At 55.2% G+C, this 17,587-nt stretch overlaps 1 protein-coding gene and 1 pseudogene across 1 annotated transcript in view; both read right to left on the bottom strand.

Moving 5' to 3' along the window:
• The window catches only part of COL4A1 (collagen type IV alpha 1 chain), an 85,916-nt gene that overhangs the window by 38,084 nt on the left and 30,245 nt on the right, over positions 1–17,587 (bottom strand). Inside the window, exons 4-21 of the mRNA XM_029938400.1 lie at positions 16,747–16,836; positions 16,613–16,657; positions 15,355–15,399; positions 15,199–15,261; positions 14,584–14,637; positions 14,215–14,241; positions 12,231–12,314; positions 12,081–12,143; positions 10,668–10,703; positions 8,527–8,568; positions 7,022–7,108; positions 6,555–6,581; positions 6,355–6,405; positions 5,601–5,645; positions 5,209–5,262; positions 3,229–3,270; positions 1,925–2,009; positions 1,442–1,477 (exon numbers count right to left, since the gene is read on the bottom strand). Of these exons, the coding sequence (XP_029794260.1) occupies positions 1,442–1,477; positions 1,925–2,009; positions 3,229–3,270; positions 5,209–5,262; positions 5,601–5,645; positions 6,355–6,405; positions 6,555–6,581; positions 7,022–7,108; positions 8,527–8,568; positions 10,668–10,703; positions 12,081–12,143; positions 12,231–12,314; positions 14,215–14,241; positions 14,584–14,637; positions 15,199–15,261; positions 15,355–15,399; positions 16,613–16,657; positions 16,747–16,836 (976 nt within the window). The remainder of the gene's footprint in view (positions 1–1,441; positions 1,478–1,924; positions 2,010–3,228; positions 3,271–5,208; positions 5,263–5,600; positions 5,646–6,354; positions 6,406–6,554; positions 6,582–7,021; positions 7,109–8,526; positions 8,569–10,667; positions 10,704–12,080; positions 12,144–12,230; positions 12,315–14,214; positions 14,242–14,583; positions 14,638–15,198; positions 15,262–15,354; positions 15,400–16,612; positions 16,658–16,746; positions 16,837–17,587) is intronic.
• Positions 8,597–10,245, bottom strand: LOC115289266 (annotated as a pseudogene).

Here is a 17,587-nt window from a genome sequence, read left to right as displayed (position 1 = left end):
ACAGAGAAGGGAGGGGTGGACACGGACCGGGGTGTTACCGGCCCCCACAGCTCTAGCGGGAACAGGGAGGCAGGCAGAGCAGGCGCTGCCTGAACGGCAGAGCGAGTCCCCGGCGCTGGGACAGGTTCGCCGCAGAGAATGTTCGGCGAAAAGCAAGGCGCTCTGGGGGAGGCTGCAGCTGAAGCACCCTCAGAAAGGGGAGAGAGAGATAATGAGCAAAAGAGAGTAACACACCCAGGCAAAAATACAAAACAAAGCCCAAAGTGTAAGGATTGCAGGTGCTGGGCTGTGGTGCCGATGCTACAGCACGTGTGGGCTCCCCTCAGAGCCTGGATCCTCCGCTCCAGGGACCAGGAGGCTGCGCGCACACACGTGTACACACACACACGTGCTCACGTATGCTCACACACACTCATACGTATGTGCAGACGGCACTGCATCTGTGCATGCACACGTGCACACATGTGCTCACACATGCATGGATGTACAAGGCACACATATGCTCATGTGTGCACATACTCATACAAGCACACACATGCTCACACACAGCTCGTAAGTGTGCACACATGGCACTGCACATGAACACACACACACGTGAACACGTGCTTGTACATGCATGCATAAATGCTCACATGCACATACACACTCACAACCACACACACACATGCACACACAGTCACAAGCACTAACACATGTGCATGCACACACGTTGACATGTTCACATGTGTGCGCACAAGCTGACATGCACACAACATACACACACGCTCACATGCACACACATGCTCACACGCTCACGTGCATGCACACACACACATGCTCACACATGTGCACACATGCTGACATGCACACAATGCGCACACACGCTCACATGCACACACATGCTCACATGTGCACTCATGCTGACACACTCAGGTACACACACACACTCACACACATGCTCACATACAAGCACACACGGACACACTCAGGAGTGCACACACAAGAATCCAGCCACGAGCTAAGCAGCAGGTGTGACGCAGTCACACACCAAGTTCAAGGGAGAGACGTGGAACCCACAGCGAGGAGGTGAGGAGGTCGGTTGGGGAGGCATCAGCCCTGACTCTGGTCCCAAGGGAGAAACAAAGTCGCCCCAGAGTCGGGGGCTGTGGGCACCGATGCCGAGGGGCCTGCCACACGCTGGGGACCTGAGCGAGGGGGTGGGTGAGGGGGGAGCCTGGGGACAGGGGGACGCGTGAGACCCCCAGGAAGATACAGCCGCAGGCCCCGTGACGGACCCAGCAAAGGACGGCAGCTGTCAATACCCCTTGCCGTCCTCACTAGAAAACGTGCACAAAATGGCCAGCCACTGCTGGCGACCCTAACGTACACAGTAAACATGTTCCGGACACGAACCACACAGACATGGCACATTTATCTAGAACAATCCGCCAAGGATGCTCACCTGGAGGGCCGGGCTGGCCTTGTAATCCTGGGAAACCTTGAAAGAGAAGGGGAGAGTCAGACGCCTGGAGCCTGGGCATCTGTGCCCACGAGGCCCCGGGTCCAGTGCCAGGGAGAGCACTGGGCAGAGACCCGGCGCCCCCGGCCCCCACAGAGACGTGCAGAGACGGGCTCCCGGAGACCCAGCGCCAGGACCAGAGACAGCCCTGAGCAGGCCTCCGTCAGCACGCGGCTGCACAGGCCTGTCAGCGTCACCAAAATGGGAGGGTGACGGGTCTAAAATGGAAGGTAATGCAGAAAAAGACGGAAGGGATGAGGAAGGAGGGGGGAGGAGAAGGAGAGGGGAAGAGGAGGGAGGAAGGAATGGGGAGGGAGGGACAGAGGAGGGGGAGGAGGGGAAGGTAGGAGCAGAGAGGGAGGAACTGAGGAGGGAAGGAGGAACAGGGGAGGGGGAGGAGGAGCTGGGGGAGAAACAGAAACTGACCTTTGGGGCCTGGCTCTCCTCTCAGCCCTGGAGACCCTGGGTACCCCCTGTCTCCTTTCTCTCCCAAGGGTCCTATGCCGATCACCTGGGTGCAGAAGAGAAGAGACCGAGGTGCGTGGGGGCGACCGGGGGGGTGTCACAGCAGAGCAGAGGAAGAAACCGCCATCTTCCAGTGATTTCAGGACAGGCGAAAGTAAAGAGTCGTGGGGGGAGGGGGGGCGGGTAGGGGCGAGTGGCGAGAGCACAGAAAGTGGATGTCCGGCCGGGCGCTCCTCGCAGAGGCCGCCCTCACTTCCTCCATGGGACAGCGTCCAGCCGGGCGCCTTCCGGGCGGCACAGTCAGAGGCACGTTAACTCTGGGGCTCGGGTCTGGGACGCGTCGGTGCCCGGACGAGCGTGAAACGCAGGGTGGACCTTTGCAAGTCCAATCTCCACCCCCCTAGACGCCCTGGGCAGCGTGGAGCAGCACATGCAAACTCTCTGCTGGACCAGTGGGGACGTCCAAGGGCCTAAGGACGCCAGCCAAGAAGAACACGCCACTGCCCTCTGTACCAGGGACCAAACTAGGTTCCCACAGAAACTCAAGGCAAATGGCACACTCAAATATTGCACATCGCCCTTCAAACAGAAGTTGGCAGCGATGAAATTAACAGATTAAAATGTGCCGATGAGCCCACACCACGCCCGGGCCCTCGGAGGTGGCCACCCCGTCACGGGTCCGGGAGCCTGTGTGGACGGCAGTGGGGGGGGGGGATTCCGTACTCTGCCGCAGTGACCCCGGTCCAAGGATCGCCCCCTAACCACATTCTCGTGGTTCCAAAGACCGCTCAGGACAGAACGGGTGAATCCGCGACAGCACCGCTCTCTGAGAGGTACTGACCCGTGGTTCTGAGGGGGCTTGCAACGCCAAGAACGTTCGTTTTTAGACAGAAAAGCAGGCTGCACACACTGCAGGCACGCGGGTAAAGCTACGCACACGGACAAGAGGAAAGAGGTCATCCGGAGACAGGAAACCTGGCCGGCTAGGGACAGTCAGATCTGATTCTCCTAACACTCTCCTCAGTGGGCCAGCTTCTAGGTTTGTCATACTGTCGTCCACGGGCCAAGCCTCCCCTTCTCAGGGGCCAAGGAGAGGCAAAATTTACCCAAGTAAGATAAAAAGCCAGTACCCAACCCGCAGAATACAAAGCACCCTCTTTATAGGCAAACTCGATCGCAGGGGTGCTGTGGGTGTGTGGGCCGCCTCCCCGCTCCTCCCCCGAGCGAGCAGCACTCCCACAGACCCGACCATTATTTTTACTCACGTCTCCAGGTGGGCCTGGGGGACCTGCTTCACCCTTGGCTCCCTACAAAAGAAAAAACTCTTGTAACAATACAGATGGTCTTGCAGAAAGCAGGGTTCAGCCTTTTCTTTTTTCCTGGAAAAATAAAGACCGCACCCACTTACACCAAGATTACTTTCCCCTCCTAAGCACCTCTCGTCGTGAGAACCTTAAAGTGCTCCGTAGCCGTCGTAATTACCCGGACGCACTTTACTCGGCTTTGCGCAGCGTGACGCGTGGAAATGGAGATTTCTACAAATCAGACCTGGGAGCGTGACAGTTCACACGACAAAGGCGCTCACCACGTTCGCTGTGTGGCTAGCTGTGCGCGCCCCTGGACAACTCGCACAGAGTCGTCCGCACGTCGGGTGAGCGAGTGGAGGTTTCTCATCAAAACCAAACAAAAACGAAGGCTTCTGATTCCTAGATGCATTTTCTTAAGGAACTCGTGTTAGCAGAGGTTTTAGGGAAGGCAGTCTGAAACTGTCTTCAAAGTCCTAATAAAAAGGTGTTTATGGTTTCACCTTCCGCCTTAAACTCCAGCGTTACCCGAAAACACAGGGCGGAAAAATTCTAATCCTTCTGAGGCTTAATTTCGTTCATATTAGAAGACAAACCCAGAGAAATTAATCCTGGCACAGCTAATTTTTTACATAAGACGTCGTAACAATGCCTTTAAAAGTCCTAAGATCTGCACAAACTCCATGAGTATAGTTTCTTCTGTTCAATCAAGGCAGTAAACGTTGGAGTCAACCAGAATTCGATGTTTTCATTTTTCTTATTTGAATACAAGAGGCTTTAGACACAGCTTTGGGACGCAAAAAACATCTTAGCTAATATATTCTAAACATATTTGCCTTCTAAAATCTACAAGATTCGACTTTCTCAATAAAGTTACAGAATCAGTAAGGGATTTTTCCTTTCCTTTCCTTCTCTCTGGCTTTCACCAACAAACCATGAGGTCTGCCGCCTGGTTTATGAGTCAGCGCTAGAGATCTTGCTCAACGACTTCGTACTTTAGCAGATTTAGGTTTTCTAGTTTTCTGCCTGTGACACTGACAAATATTTTTTAAGGTTTGATAAAAAACAGTCGCCAAAAGGGGGGGGGGCAGACAGATGGCTCCTCTTTTCTTGGGGCAATTTGGTGGTTGGCCGATAGCAAAAAGTTCAAAAAAAGGGTCCAAACACTGATCCCCGAATTATACTTTTAGCAATCTACACCATGGGAGCGAGCGGACCGGTGAGCATGGGAGTCGCAGTCCTGCACACGGGTGACACCCAGGCCCCACGTGGAGGCAGGACACGTCACACAACTACTGTTCACAGGGCGTGTGCGTGTGCAGACGCGGGGTCAGGGTGCGGGGCATGTGCGTGTGTAGACACAGGTCAGTGTGCACTCACCCCATTTCTGAGGGGATAACAGAGACATTCGATGCACTTTCTTCACTCTCTCTTTCTGCATTTTCAGCTGTTTTATAACTAGATAAGATTCATCTACCACCAAAAAACGCATGAGAACTTCAATGAGTGGAATATTTTATGTTCTTTAAAAAAAAAAAATCACACACAGGGGAACCTGGATGGCTCGATCCATTGAGCGTCCGACTTCGGCTCAGGTCCTGATCTCACGGTTCGTGGGTTTGAGCCCTGGATGGGGCTCTGTGCTGACAGTGCAGAGCCTGCTTGGGATTCTCTCCCCCTGTCCCTCTCTGCCCTTCCTCCACTCACACTCTCTCTGTCAAAATAAACTTAACAAAATAAATTAAAATAAATAATTTTGAATAAAAAAATTAAAAAATTTTTTGAAACACACGCATAAATAAAATCACCAAATCAAGTTGTGTTTGCTCACTGGGAATGTAGATATTTTTTATTATTAGAGTCCACAGTCTTTTACTCTGGGAAGAACTTGTGGGCTGAACTACAAGCAAGGTCAAGCTCCAAGTACCTGCCGCCACTCACCTTGAACCCTTCCCGGCCCGGGAGTCCGGGGTAACCCGCGTCGCCTGGAAACCCCTGAAATGTAACATGAGAACAACAGACGTGAGCAAACAGGTGTAAGAATTACAGAGCAACACTGGGGCGCCTGGGGGGCTCCGTCGGTTGAGCGTCCGACTTCGGCTCAGGTCATGATCTCACGGTTCATGAGTTCGAGCCCCGTGTGGGGCTCTGTGCTGGCAGCTGGGAGCCTGGAGCTACTTTGGATTCTGTGTCTCCCTCTCTCTCTGCCCCTCCCCTGCTCACACTCTGTCTCGCCCTCTCAAAAATAAATAAACATCAAAAAAATGTTTCTAAATTAAAAAAAAAAAGGTCTTTCCCTTTCAAAAAAAAGAAAATCAGAGAGAAATACTTACGGGACTCCCTTTTTCTCCTTTTTCGCCGTCTTTGCCAGGTTTTCCCTGTACAATGGAGAGTCAGATGTCAGTTTTTCATAAAAATAACAAGCGCGCTCTACACAGAGGCTCTGAACCCCCATGTGAGCTGCGCGCACCCCGCTAAGGAGGGATGCGGTGTACGGCGAGTAACTGTGAGCAAGCGGCAGCCTGGACGCTTTCCACAATCTTCAGAAAATGGAGCCTGGTCAGCCCCAAGTCTCCCGAAACACCCTTTACGTCCGGCCGCAGAGCTGACAGCGCAGAGGAGTTCTGAACGGCAGGGGCCTGGTGGCTGAGGCAGGGGGCTCGTTGTGATGGAGGTCTGCACGCCTCACTGTGAGGGCCCCGGCCACTGCGAGCAGGGCGTGGGGGGCGGGGGTCTCTGTCACCAGGATCCGGGGCGGGAAGCATCTGGGCCTCTCATCTCCTGGCCGTGCCGTGGGCCGAGCCCAGGACGCAGCCAGAAAGGGCACCCAGCGCTCGGAGTGAGCGGACAGGGGCTTCCCGTGAGAAGCCAGCTGGCGGTGGCTATTTGCAGAGCCCCCGGCCCCAGCTCTCCGCGGTGGCGCCTCAGCCTTCCCGGGGGGACTTTCAGAGGGAGGCGGGCTCCTCCTTCCTGCCACAAGGGCTTCAGGAAAGCCCGTCAGCAGAGGACGGGGTACACCCAGGATTCTAGGAACTTCTAGGAACGTGATGTCACAGGGAGGAAGAGAAGGACACTGGAGTCACTTACTCGGGGCCCTGGTTTGCCGGGCTCCCCTTTCTCTCCAACCCCTGGCATTCCCTTGAAAGAACAAAAAGAGCCATTAGGATATTTGAGTAAAATATTAAATTAAGTAAATATGATACTGAAAATAAAGATGCTTGTAACCGAAGTCCAATACTTTGTGAACGTTCACACAAAATAAGGCTACACAAGAACGCAGTCCTTACCTGAAATCCAGGTTCACCTTTTTGACCCTAGAAGAAGTTTTTAAAAAGAGAGTAAGAGAGAGCCATCAGCATTAACGGCTTGTCGATCTGCACACGCTAAGCCAGACATGGAAAAGGAGGATGATGCCTTCTCCTGACGCAGTAACACAAATTCTCTTTGGTCTCCAGGTTTCATGTCCTAACGCCCAGCAGGGTGTGGGTTTAGGAAGGCCAGGTCAGTATGCTCCATGCATGCCAGCTGTGGGCCTCTGCCCTCTGCCCGTGCCCCGCCCCCCCGGCCCCATCTGGAGCATCTAAGAACCTCCCCCGTGGGGCTCAGCCTTGCCCCGACCCAGTGGCAGCTGTCTCTGCTCTCCCGATGCTTGTATTTTATGGGAAGGACAATCTATAAACCCACTTTCTCTATATCCCTTCAATTTGTCCCAAGTTCAGAAGCCAGCATTCACCTGAGAAAATCCGTCTCTTACCTTCTCTCCTTTAGTAGCAAAGTCTCCTTTTTCTTGAACTTGAGCTTGTCCTGGAACGCCCGGGGGCCCACTGACCCCTTGGTCACCCTGTCCATGCAAAATAAAACACCTAGTTTTCCAAAACGTAATTATACTCTGTTCTCATCGATCCCTGTCCCAGTGCACAATCCCATTTCGGGAGGAAGATGGTACATTACGGACACGAAGCCGGGGACTCTCACCTCTCAGGGGTCAGAGAGCTGCCCCCCGAAAGGTAACGGCGATGGGCCCTGAACACGTGTGAGACGCCTCTGCAGGCGTGTGGACGTGCGGACCAGGCATGTACCTCTGCGCACGCACACGCACAGCAGGACACGAATGTCCTGCCGCACTTCCAGGGCACGGAGGGAAGGTCACAGACCGCCAAGACAGCCTGGAGGAAAGCGCGTGTCTCCAGGCGCACCGAATGGAAGGGACCCATCGGGCATGTTCTTCAGGAGCCCTGCCTGCGGGACGCAGCGGCAAGTACAGAGTCTCGGCCACCGCGCACAAGTGCGATCCAAAACACTCGGTGGCATAATTTGCAGGATCACCTTCCTGTGAGGTTTACGGAAAGACAGGACCAAATCTGGGGTAGAACACCGGAGACCACAGGCCAGCCCGGACCTGCCTGGGCCTGCGGGGCACCTGGGGCCCGCCGGTGCTCGCGGTCTCTACACTGACTCAGGCTCCGATGGAGAAGAACCTGGGCCCCCTGGCAGGTGCTGCCACAGGCCAGGACTCCCACGTGGCCTGTGCCCATTTCGCTGGTCTGATGCAGGGAAACGGGAGAGGACATCGCTGGGAGATCAGGTGGCCACCGCTGGCCTCCCCTCCCCCCACTGCTGGCTGTCCCTCCCCCCTCAATGCCCCGTCCCCCCTCCCACCCCTGCCTCGCCGCCTCTCCCGATCTGCATGATGGCCTTCTGCGCTCGCACGGTTTAGTGTGCTGTGCTCCTGATGGCCAATCGTAAATGTGCCTCTTTGACAATGAAGTCTGGGTCTGGCTTTATCCCTGCCTGAGAACATTCAGACGGATTCAGCGCACAGAGAGCCAGGGTCGGTGGCCTCAGTGTATCCTCCGCTCGGGCCACACGAAGAGAACTTCGGTGAATCCCAGCCATGCACGTTAAGGAAACACTAACAAAGTCAAGAACATGCAGACTGGGGGAACCACGGTCATGAGGGTCCAAGAGGAGGTCCAGAGGCTGAAACTCTCTCGTCCCTAGAACTGTGGTTTTAAACATGATGACACTCCGCAGGGCACCTGGGGGGCTCAGTCAGCTGAACATCTGATGCTTGATGTCGGCTCAGGTTGCGATCTCACAGTTGTGAGCGCAAGCCCCACATCGGGCTCTTCGCTGGCAGCACGGGGCCTGCTCGGGACTCTCTCTGGCCTTCTCTTTCGCTCTGCTTCTCTCTCAATTAATCCATCAATTAAAAAAAATAAAAAGAAGCGTGACAACACCCCAGAGCCATGTACTCACCTTTTCGCCCTTTGGCCCTTGGAAACTTAAGCCCATTTGCCCCTGTTGATTAGAAATGAGGTTTCTGTTATTAGAGACGATCTACTTTGCTCACAATCTTCTCGTACGCACCACGCAAAATGTGATAATAAGGTAGCGCCAAGGCAAGAGCTGCTTCCCACAGCCATCCTAACACAGTCACGTCATGATGTGTTCAGTGTCTATTTAAAAAGCTTGTTAAAGTATTATTGGAAAATATTTCTATAAAGCCCTTTTTTTATTTAAGGCTTTTATTTATTTATTTTTTAACTCAAAAAACAGGGGCACTTGGGTGGCTCAGTGGGTTGAGCATCTGGCTTCAGCTCAGGTCATGATCTCACAGTTCGTGGGTTCGAGCCCCATGTCGGGCTCTGTGCTGACAGCTCAGAGCCTGGAGCCTGCTTCCAATTCTGTGCCACCCTCTCTCTCTGACCCTCCCTGCTCACGCTCTCTGTCTCTCAAAAATATATAATAAACATAAAAATTTAAAAATAAACTCAAAAAACATTTTTTTCATTTAGAAAAGTATTTAGAACCCATAAAACAAGGCAACGTGTATTCTTTCTTCTCGTGGGGTCTGCTGGCGGTCCCGCACGGCTGCTCTCTGCGCCAGCGCTGCTGGGGCTGGTCCCCTCCTCAGCCTCCTGCCTGCCCTCCTTGTCCTCAGGCGTCGATGTGCCTCCTCCCCGTTCTGCTGGCTCTCCATCGCTCCTTCGAGGTGTGTCTCCTCCGTCTCCACCGGGACCTCCCGCCGTCCCTCTTGCCCCCGCCTAACTGGCAGCCTGCTCTTCCCCGGGACCCGTCTGCTCCTCCCTCCTGCCTTTTGCGAGCCCGTTCCTCTGCCTGTGCGATTTCGGCGGCAGTTTTTTCCACATCCACCTCTATTTTCAAACCGCACAACCTTTTAAGTTCATTGTTAAGTGAATCTGTGCTTTCCAGGAATTTCTTCTTCTTTTCCCGGTGTCTCTCCTCTATTTGAAGAAGTTCCGCTTCTAGTTTTCGCTGATGAACCATTAAAGACCGGACCTGTCGTCTGAGGGCCTGCCTTCCAGCTGTGGCGACAGCTGACCGAATGTCTGGCACCGCACCTCACTGAGGATTTCACGCATGAGGCGGTGGTTCCTCTGGACACGGGCGGTGGCTGTATGCGTCACTGAGAAGCCGTCATCATAGTCATGTGGGTCTTCAGCAGGCTGAGTGCTCGTGGAAGGTTCTCCTGTCTCCGTGCGAGCCTGTCCCTGTCGACTTTCTTCCTCTAAAGCAGCTTCTGCATGACTTTTTGCTTTTATGTAAGCGAAGTATGCAGGGGAATCATGATAGGCCTTCACAGATTCATGTACTCCATCTTTTCTGCTTCGTATTCGTTTAAATATTCTTGTTTTTCTTCATCAGTGAGATCTCGCCACCTGCCACCAATAATCCTGCCAATCTCCCACAACGTTAGGTCAGGGTTGGAAGCTTTTACTTGGTCCCGGACCTCTCTGCTATACCCCCTGTAGGGCACCAGCGGCTTATCTGGTGGCTTTGGGGGTTTTGGAATCGTGACACCAGAGGACGCCGTGACCCGGCTTCTGGTGCCCGGGTCCCCTCCCGCCTGCAGTGGTTGTTGGCGAGCTGACTGTGGATTGTATCCCCCAGACCCGGGTGCGCTGGGCATCTGTGTTGCAGGAGCTGGGGTGGGAGGTGGGCGTAAGATGGTCTTTTTGATGTTTTAGAAGGTTAAGTTCTCAGCGCCTGAAGAATGAATCTGAGACACCGCAGACAGAAAAGCGCCGGAGCTCCGGCCTCATTTTCCTTTCTCAAAACTAAGGGACACATCAGTGATTCCAAAGTAAGGGATGGGTGGAAGGAAAGACAGATGGAGAGAAAGGAAGGAAGGAAGATAGATGCATAGATGGATGAACAAAGAGGCAGACAGATGGACAGATGACCGGACGGATGGATGGGCAGACGGATGGATGGGTGTACGAAGACATGGACAGGTGGGTCAACAGACGTTAAATGAGGTAAAGAAATTGTAACTTTCTAAAACGCTTCACAGAGACTTCAAACAGCAAGCTACAGTGATTTCGTGGTAGTCTTACACAAATGCTGAAGAAAATCAAATGAAAAAATACATTTACCTTTTCACCTGGAGGGCCAGGAGGACCTGGAGGACCCTGTAAAAAGGAGCGTTTCAATTAAATATCATTCGCAATGCTGGTGAGCTTTAAATGCTTCTTAGTAATGAAGTTACCTTAAGATTCCCACGATTCATGTGACATTTGTTAAATATTTAAGTTTTATTCCTGTGCTTGGTATCTACAAAATCTTGAAAATAACTAGGAATGAGTCCAGGACAATAATTTCCAGGGATGGACACACCTCAGAGTCTTAGGTGACTTCCCTGTGACATCACCAACCCAAGAACACACCAGACTAACGGGCCATGAATGAAATCAGCCCAACTCTCTGAGAGCCTGGAGTTCCCAGGTCGGAAACCGCATGGCATCTGTCCACTTCAGACATAAACTGCTTATCTTAAAACTGAATGGTTTCTCCAAGTGCATAGACTGTAGTGATAAAAATCTTCGTGTGTTTGCAACAAAATTGCAGAATGCTTTTTGATCATTAAAAAAAAAAAAACTGTAGTCATTCTCCTTCACAAAAATGAGTCCATTTATTGGCAAGACTCTTAAAGAGGTTACTTTTGCAGGAATGGACATTAGGAATGCTAGGTTTGGAAGGGAGGAAGAAAAGAAGAAGAAAAGAAGGAAAGAGGAGGAAGGAAGGGAGAAAGGGGGAGGGAAGGAGGGAGGGAAGGAGAGAGGGGAAGAAGGGAGGGAAGGGAGAAAGGAAGGAAGAAGGAAGGGAGGGAGGGAAGATGAGAAGGAGGAAGGGAGGGAGAGGCGGGAGGGGCAGTCCTGAAGACCTCTCGAGGACCGGCAGGCCAGCCGGCCAGCATGACGTGCCTCGGCACACCATCCATTGCCAGTAAACATGACACTTGACAAGTAGGTAAGTGTCAATATTACGTGTCTCGGGCTCCCAAACTGCACAGGAGGGGGAGATGGGCCCCTGCTGGGAACTAAGGCTGTGCAGGAGGCCGGTGGACATGGAGCCTCTGGGGGGTGGGGGCTACCTCTAGCGCTCGCCCTTGACCACAAACAGAGCGCAGCCCTCGCCGCTGCCTGGTCTGCGTCCACGGCCCCCCAGCAGAGCCAGGCCCTCTGGGACGGCCATTTCCACACCCCCCCGTGAGGGCACAGGCTGCCCTGTGCAGCTCTGAACTTGGCCTCCTCCGGCCACAGTCTCCCTGGCGGTGTGAGCGAGCTGTGTGTGTGCGACGTCCTGGCCCGCACTCCCGTCCCTCGTTCTCCCCCGGGGCTCGGGGACACCTGGACCCCAGCGCCAGCCGCCCATCTTCCCAAGAAGTGCTCTCTCCCAAACCGAATCAAGAGAGATCACGACACCGTCAAGGTTTCACGGGATCGGATTATCTTCATGGCCCACACGGCTGTTCACTGAGTGGACCCACGAGACACCCCCAAACTTACTGGGGGTCCGGTGAATCCTGGGGGGCCAACAGGACCCTGCAGCCCTGGCAGTCCCGGCGGGCCCTGTAATGGATTGACAAAGAATCAGACGGGCACCCGGGAACCAGGAAGAGATGGGCGTGAGCCCCCAGTGACTTCGCGGGCACTTACCGGTGCTCCCGGGCGTCCAGGAAAGCCCCGTTCACCTTTCAGCAGCGTCCCAGGCACGTGGCCAATGATCTCACCTGGCTCCCCCTGGGGGAGGTGGAAAAATAAAGTCACAAAACACCGACGTCCGTACAGAGAAACTGAGAGCACGTTGCATAAGCGGCGTGCGTTCCTAGCACGGAACCAGCCCACGTCTGCAGTCAGGGTCTGTCCACGCTTGAGACACGTGCGCCGGCCACGGCCACAGTCACCACGGTCACTGCCACCGCCCCGCCGCCCGGCGCGAAGCGCCACACACTGGACCGGGGAGGGGGGCACCAGGACTGGGCGTGGAGGCGGCCCGTGAGGAGCCGCCCCCCGCGTGTGGCCGCCCCCCGCGTGTGCCCGTCCCCCGCGTGTGGCCGCCCCCCGCGTGTGGCCGCCCCCCGCGTGTGGCCGCCCCCCGCACGCAGACAGTGTGCAGCTCAGGGCCGAGACTCTCGCTGTTCTCGTGCCACAAGCTTGTCTTTCACAAAAATGCCCAGAATGACCCTCTGTGTAAGACGGGGGTGTTTTCTGTGTCTGCCCGGCCAGGCCTCGGCAGCCAGACGTTCGGTTAAGCCCCGGTCTGGATGCTGGGAAGGTATTTTTAAGATAAGATAGCCACGCACATCAGAGGCCTCTGAGTAAAGCAGATCATTCTTCATAACGTGGGTGGGCCTCGTCCAATCAGCCAAGGGCCTCGAGAGGGGGAAAAACAAAACCTGACCTCTCCCAAGAGGAAACTCTGTGTCCAGACAGCCTTTGGACTGGGAGGCGGGCCCTGCCTGCGCCTCGAGCCTGCTACCTCTCCCCGCCGCTACCGGACTTGCCAGGCCCCCACAGCCCTGCAACTCCTTAAAATAAATCTCTCTGCCAGGATGCACATCTGTGTGCGGACATGTGCAAACACACACCCCACACGCACACCCCTCAGCTGCTTCTCCGCGGACCCCCGACCAGGACACGGGACTATTGCGAGGGCTCTGTTTCTCAGGTTCTCTTGAACACGGGGACCCAGGGACACCGCCTCGTTCTGATACGTGGCCGTCTCTCGCATGGCTGCCGAAAAACTGAAAGTCGTCCTTCCAGAGGGCTGCTCCCGACACCCAGACGCCCCTGCCCAGTGACCTGCTCCGGGGCACGGGGGGCACACGCTCTGCGTCTGCTCGGTGCAGCCTCGGCGCCCGGCGCCATCGCCACCCCCGCCCGGGCAAGCCCAGCAGGCCGCGCTCTCTTTGCCCCGCCCCACCCCCCGCGGAGAGGGGTGCCGGAGGGGCTGGGACCGAGCTGAGCGCCTGCACAGACTCACTCGCTCTGTGAGCAAGTGTGGATGAAGGACCTGCCACCCGCTGGGCTGGTCACAGGGACCCGTCACTGGACGCCAGGGCGGGAGGGGCGAGGGGCTTCTCCTCGCCACGCACACAGGGTCCTGGGGCCCACCCTGACACAGAGGGACAGTGAAGCTGACAAAGGCCACCATGTGGCTCTGAATAAGGGGGCCAGGCAGGACACCCAGGGTCTCCCCTAAAGTACCTGGGGTTCACCTGTGGGAATCACAGAATCTATACGAGAGTGACCCCAGACCACAGACAACGGGACAAGATGGTCGCATGTAAGTGAAACCACGGAGATTGAACAGGGTGACCGTCTAAGCGTCTCTGCCCACGGCCCTGGGAGAGGGGGTCGCCCAGCCTGTCTACACAGACCATTAATCCAGACTGGACTCCCATCCCTCACAGCGCCCCGTGCCCCCCATTTCTGCTTTTTTCCAATTCAGAAACTGCACCTCGTGTCTAAAGTTTACATCCCCAAATTCAAGTGTGCGCCTGTGTCTCAGACGCTCTTTGAACAGAGCGGGGTTTAGACACATGCATTCCCAGCCGCCGTGGACCGAGGGCATGTGTGCCCGGCATCTGCCCCCAGCAGGCGCCTGCGTGAAGCCCGCCCCCCGCACGCACCCACGCACCTTCATTCCTGGCAACCCTGGCGGCCCCTAGAAGAGAGAAGGCTGGCATTAGTTCCGTTTCTCTCAAAACATCGTTAGTGTTCGGATAGAAGGGGGAAAATGGTAAGGAAGTGGAGTGAGAGGATTTGTTTTTCAAAACTTTTTTTTACTGTTTACTTATATTTGAGAGGGGGAGGGTCAGAGAGAGGGGGAGACACACAATCCGAAGCAGCTCCAGGCTCTGAGCCTCAGCACAGAGCCCGACGCGGGGCTCGAGGCTCGAACTCACTTGCCGTGAGATCCAAAGTCGGACGCTTAACCGACTGAGCCACCCAGGCACCCCAAGGAGAGAAGAACTATAACCGAAGAAAGAAACGGTGCTGTACTCACGGGATTTCCAGTGAATCCAGGCAAACCCGGAGGCCCCAGAGGCCCTGGCTCGCCCTGAGGGGACAGCAGAAAGTCACTCGGGTGTGTGGCCAGGCACGCCGGCCGTCCTCCCCGGGAAGTCCTCCTCGGCGCCCACACCGGACGTCCGCCCCAGAGCCCCCCCGGAAGTCCTCCCCGGGGTCCCCCTCCCCGACCCCCCAAACATCCTCCCCGGAGCCCGCACCGGGCACTCTGTCCTCCCCTCCGGAGACACCTCATTCACTGGGTAAAATCATCCCGACAATTCCGTCAGCAGCTGCCCTACTCAGTGCTAGTGAGAATATGACTGACAGGTCAAGGACTCATGACATTTCCTCCCTTGCTTCAGCCACAGATGATAGGTGGGCAATTTAGGGTGCCTGGCAAGGCCAGGATCCGAGCCCACAGCAAAGAAAGGCCCAGTACGCCATTCGTGAATATTACACGTGGGGAAACGGCGCTTCCTCATCAGTTACAGAGCACGTCAAGGCAAACAGCTTTCCGACTGTGGCGACAAACACCATGTTCACGGGGCATCTCAGCACGAGGGGGTGACCTGAACACGGCGGGGGGCGGGGGTCTCTGTTCCAAATGTACCTTTGTTCCATTGCATCCGGGGATACCTGGTGGACCGGGGGGACCATCTTGGCCAGGAATACCCTGCAATTAATAGAGTGGGAGAGGGTCACCTGCTGGTGGGCTCAGGCACATCACAAGGAAGGTTAAGAAATCGAGTGCATTTTAGGTACGTACGGGAAGTCCTGGGTTTCCTGGGTAGCCGGATGCTCCTGGGGGTCCCTGTGAGGATGGAAAGGAGACAGTGCACTGAGTCCGGGGACCCCCGTCTCCTCCCACGGCACCCGCCTGGGGCTCGAAGCATCCGCACTAAGCACACGCCGCGTGCTGGGACCGGCCCGTGCACCTGCGGTTCTACACCAGAAGCTGACTCTCGTTACAGCAAAACCTTGGCCTGCGGGTAACGTGCTCGGCGGGGGCTCCGAAGACGAGCAAACATCTCATACGTTTTAGCCTGATAAACGAGCGAAGGCTTGCAACGTGGACCGTCTGTGACACTGAACGTCACGTGATCCCAACTGAGCCAATGGTTCTTGAAATTCACTCTGATACCCGAGTGCTCTGGATGACAAGCCTGTTTCCAGAACAAATGAGGCTGGCAAACCGAGGTTTTACAGTACTTCTAAGGCCAAGGCTGCACGGCCACAAAATAACTGTCCTCATCCGGTACTTTATAATTCCTAGGTAACATAGTTACTTTAGTATGTGTATAGTATGTATATAAACACACATAGGATGCAGGTAAACGCATACAAGTTCCCTGTATATAATATACACGTAACTTACATTAAACTCAAACTGTTAGGAGGAAGAGTCTGTAAGAGACCTTGGTCCCCTGGTCGGGGGGCGGGGGGACAGCCCAGTCATCCCTGGTGGAAGTCTGGATCTTCGTCACGCACAGCCCCAGGGCCGTTTCCTCTACCTCCCGCCCAAGGTGCCGGGGACCGTGTCACAACAGCAGAACGAAGTATTTACAATGTCTTTCTGTGTCTCTGCTTTCAGAACAATGTGTGTCGAAGGTCTTCCCCTCGGCATGTGGCAGGAATGGAAGTAGCAAACCAAGAGTGGAGCGTGCAGAGGACGGGCACAGGGGGCTCGAAGAACGGCCGGCCTTCTCTCGATAAAGGAAGCCCTTTTCCTCCATGACTTGTAGACATGCCATCGCCCCTTCCCCAAAGTACAACGTGTGCACAAAAACCATCCAGAACAGATGGACGGAGCCACCAAGAGGGCAGGGGTGAGAGTGGGGGGCTCCCGTCAGCCCCCCAGCCCTGCACGGTCAGAGCTTAGGGCAGATGGACGGGCAAGGATCGGGGACAGAGGGGGCGCCCCTCAGGACTACTGGGAGGTGGGAGGGGGAAGGGCCCTCACGAGGAGGCACCGCTGTGTCCTGCGCCACCAGAGCAGCACAGACTTAGGTGACAGGTGCACTCACCCTTGTGCCCTTTGTTCCAGGTAGTCCAGGTTCTCCCGTGTCCCCCTGCGAGCAAACAGAAACGCCACAGTGACCAGAATGTGGATCACCTTTAACCCACGCCCCCCTCCCCACAGTGACACAGCCGAGCTTACCTTCTGTCCTGGGGGTCCCTGCGGCCCCTCCGGTCCTTGCATCCCAGGGAATCCGATGACACCTTGCAAGCCGGGGAGGCCTCTTTCGCCCTGCAGGGGAGAAGGAGCAGGTCAGATGGGAGGCGCGGTGGCAGAAATGGAGGCAAGGGACTCACCCCTTCCACAACTGCCCAGCACCGCACAGGTCCATGCAGGCACCTGAAGGTCCACACACCAAACTAGCTCCTGTTCCTGGTGGCTTTTCTCCACCGCGTGTCCAGCTCTTTGAGGACAGGAGGGCTCACACGACACCTGGGACAGGGCTTTCTATGTTCTGTGCTCTAAACGCTCAGTACCTTACCGGGTAAATGTAATGCCTAGTTGGGCTTTTTCCACTGAATTGATTATGCTCCCATTCAACTAGTGGGTTCTTACTATCAGTAAGCAGAGCAAGAACCTGTAAGCAGAGCATCACATTTTTCCTTCAGATCCCTAGGAGGCACGCAGCCAGAGCTCACGGTGTGAGCTTCTGCACGAGGTGCCTAGACCTCTCTGTGCCATCAACAATCAGACGTGGCTCTCAAAAGTGTCCTTAGAAAGCATTTGCTTGCAAAATTACAAAGTTTAATGATAGTCTCTGCCTTCTTGGAGCAAAAAAATAAGAAACTTTGTTTTTAAAGTACTATCATTCAGGGGGGCGCCTGGGTGGCTCAGTCGGTTAAGTGTCTGACTTCGGCTCGGTCATGATCTCACGTTTCACGAGTTCGAGCCCCACGTCGGGTTCTGTGCTGTCAGCTCAGAGCCTGGAGCCTGCTTCCCATTCTGTGTCTCCCTCTCTCTCTCTCCCCTGCTCACACTCTCT

Source organism: Suricata suricatta, chromosome 4 (assembly GCF_006229205.1).
Source record: "Suricata suricatta isolate VVHF042 chromosome 4, meerkat_22Aug2017_6uvM2_HiC, whole genome shotgun sequence".
NCBI lineage: Eukaryota > Metazoa > Chordata > Mammalia > Carnivora > Herpestidae > Suricata > Suricata suricatta.
Note: the sequence above shows the minus strand (reverse complement) of the source record. Positions and strands in the feature narration are given on the sequence as shown.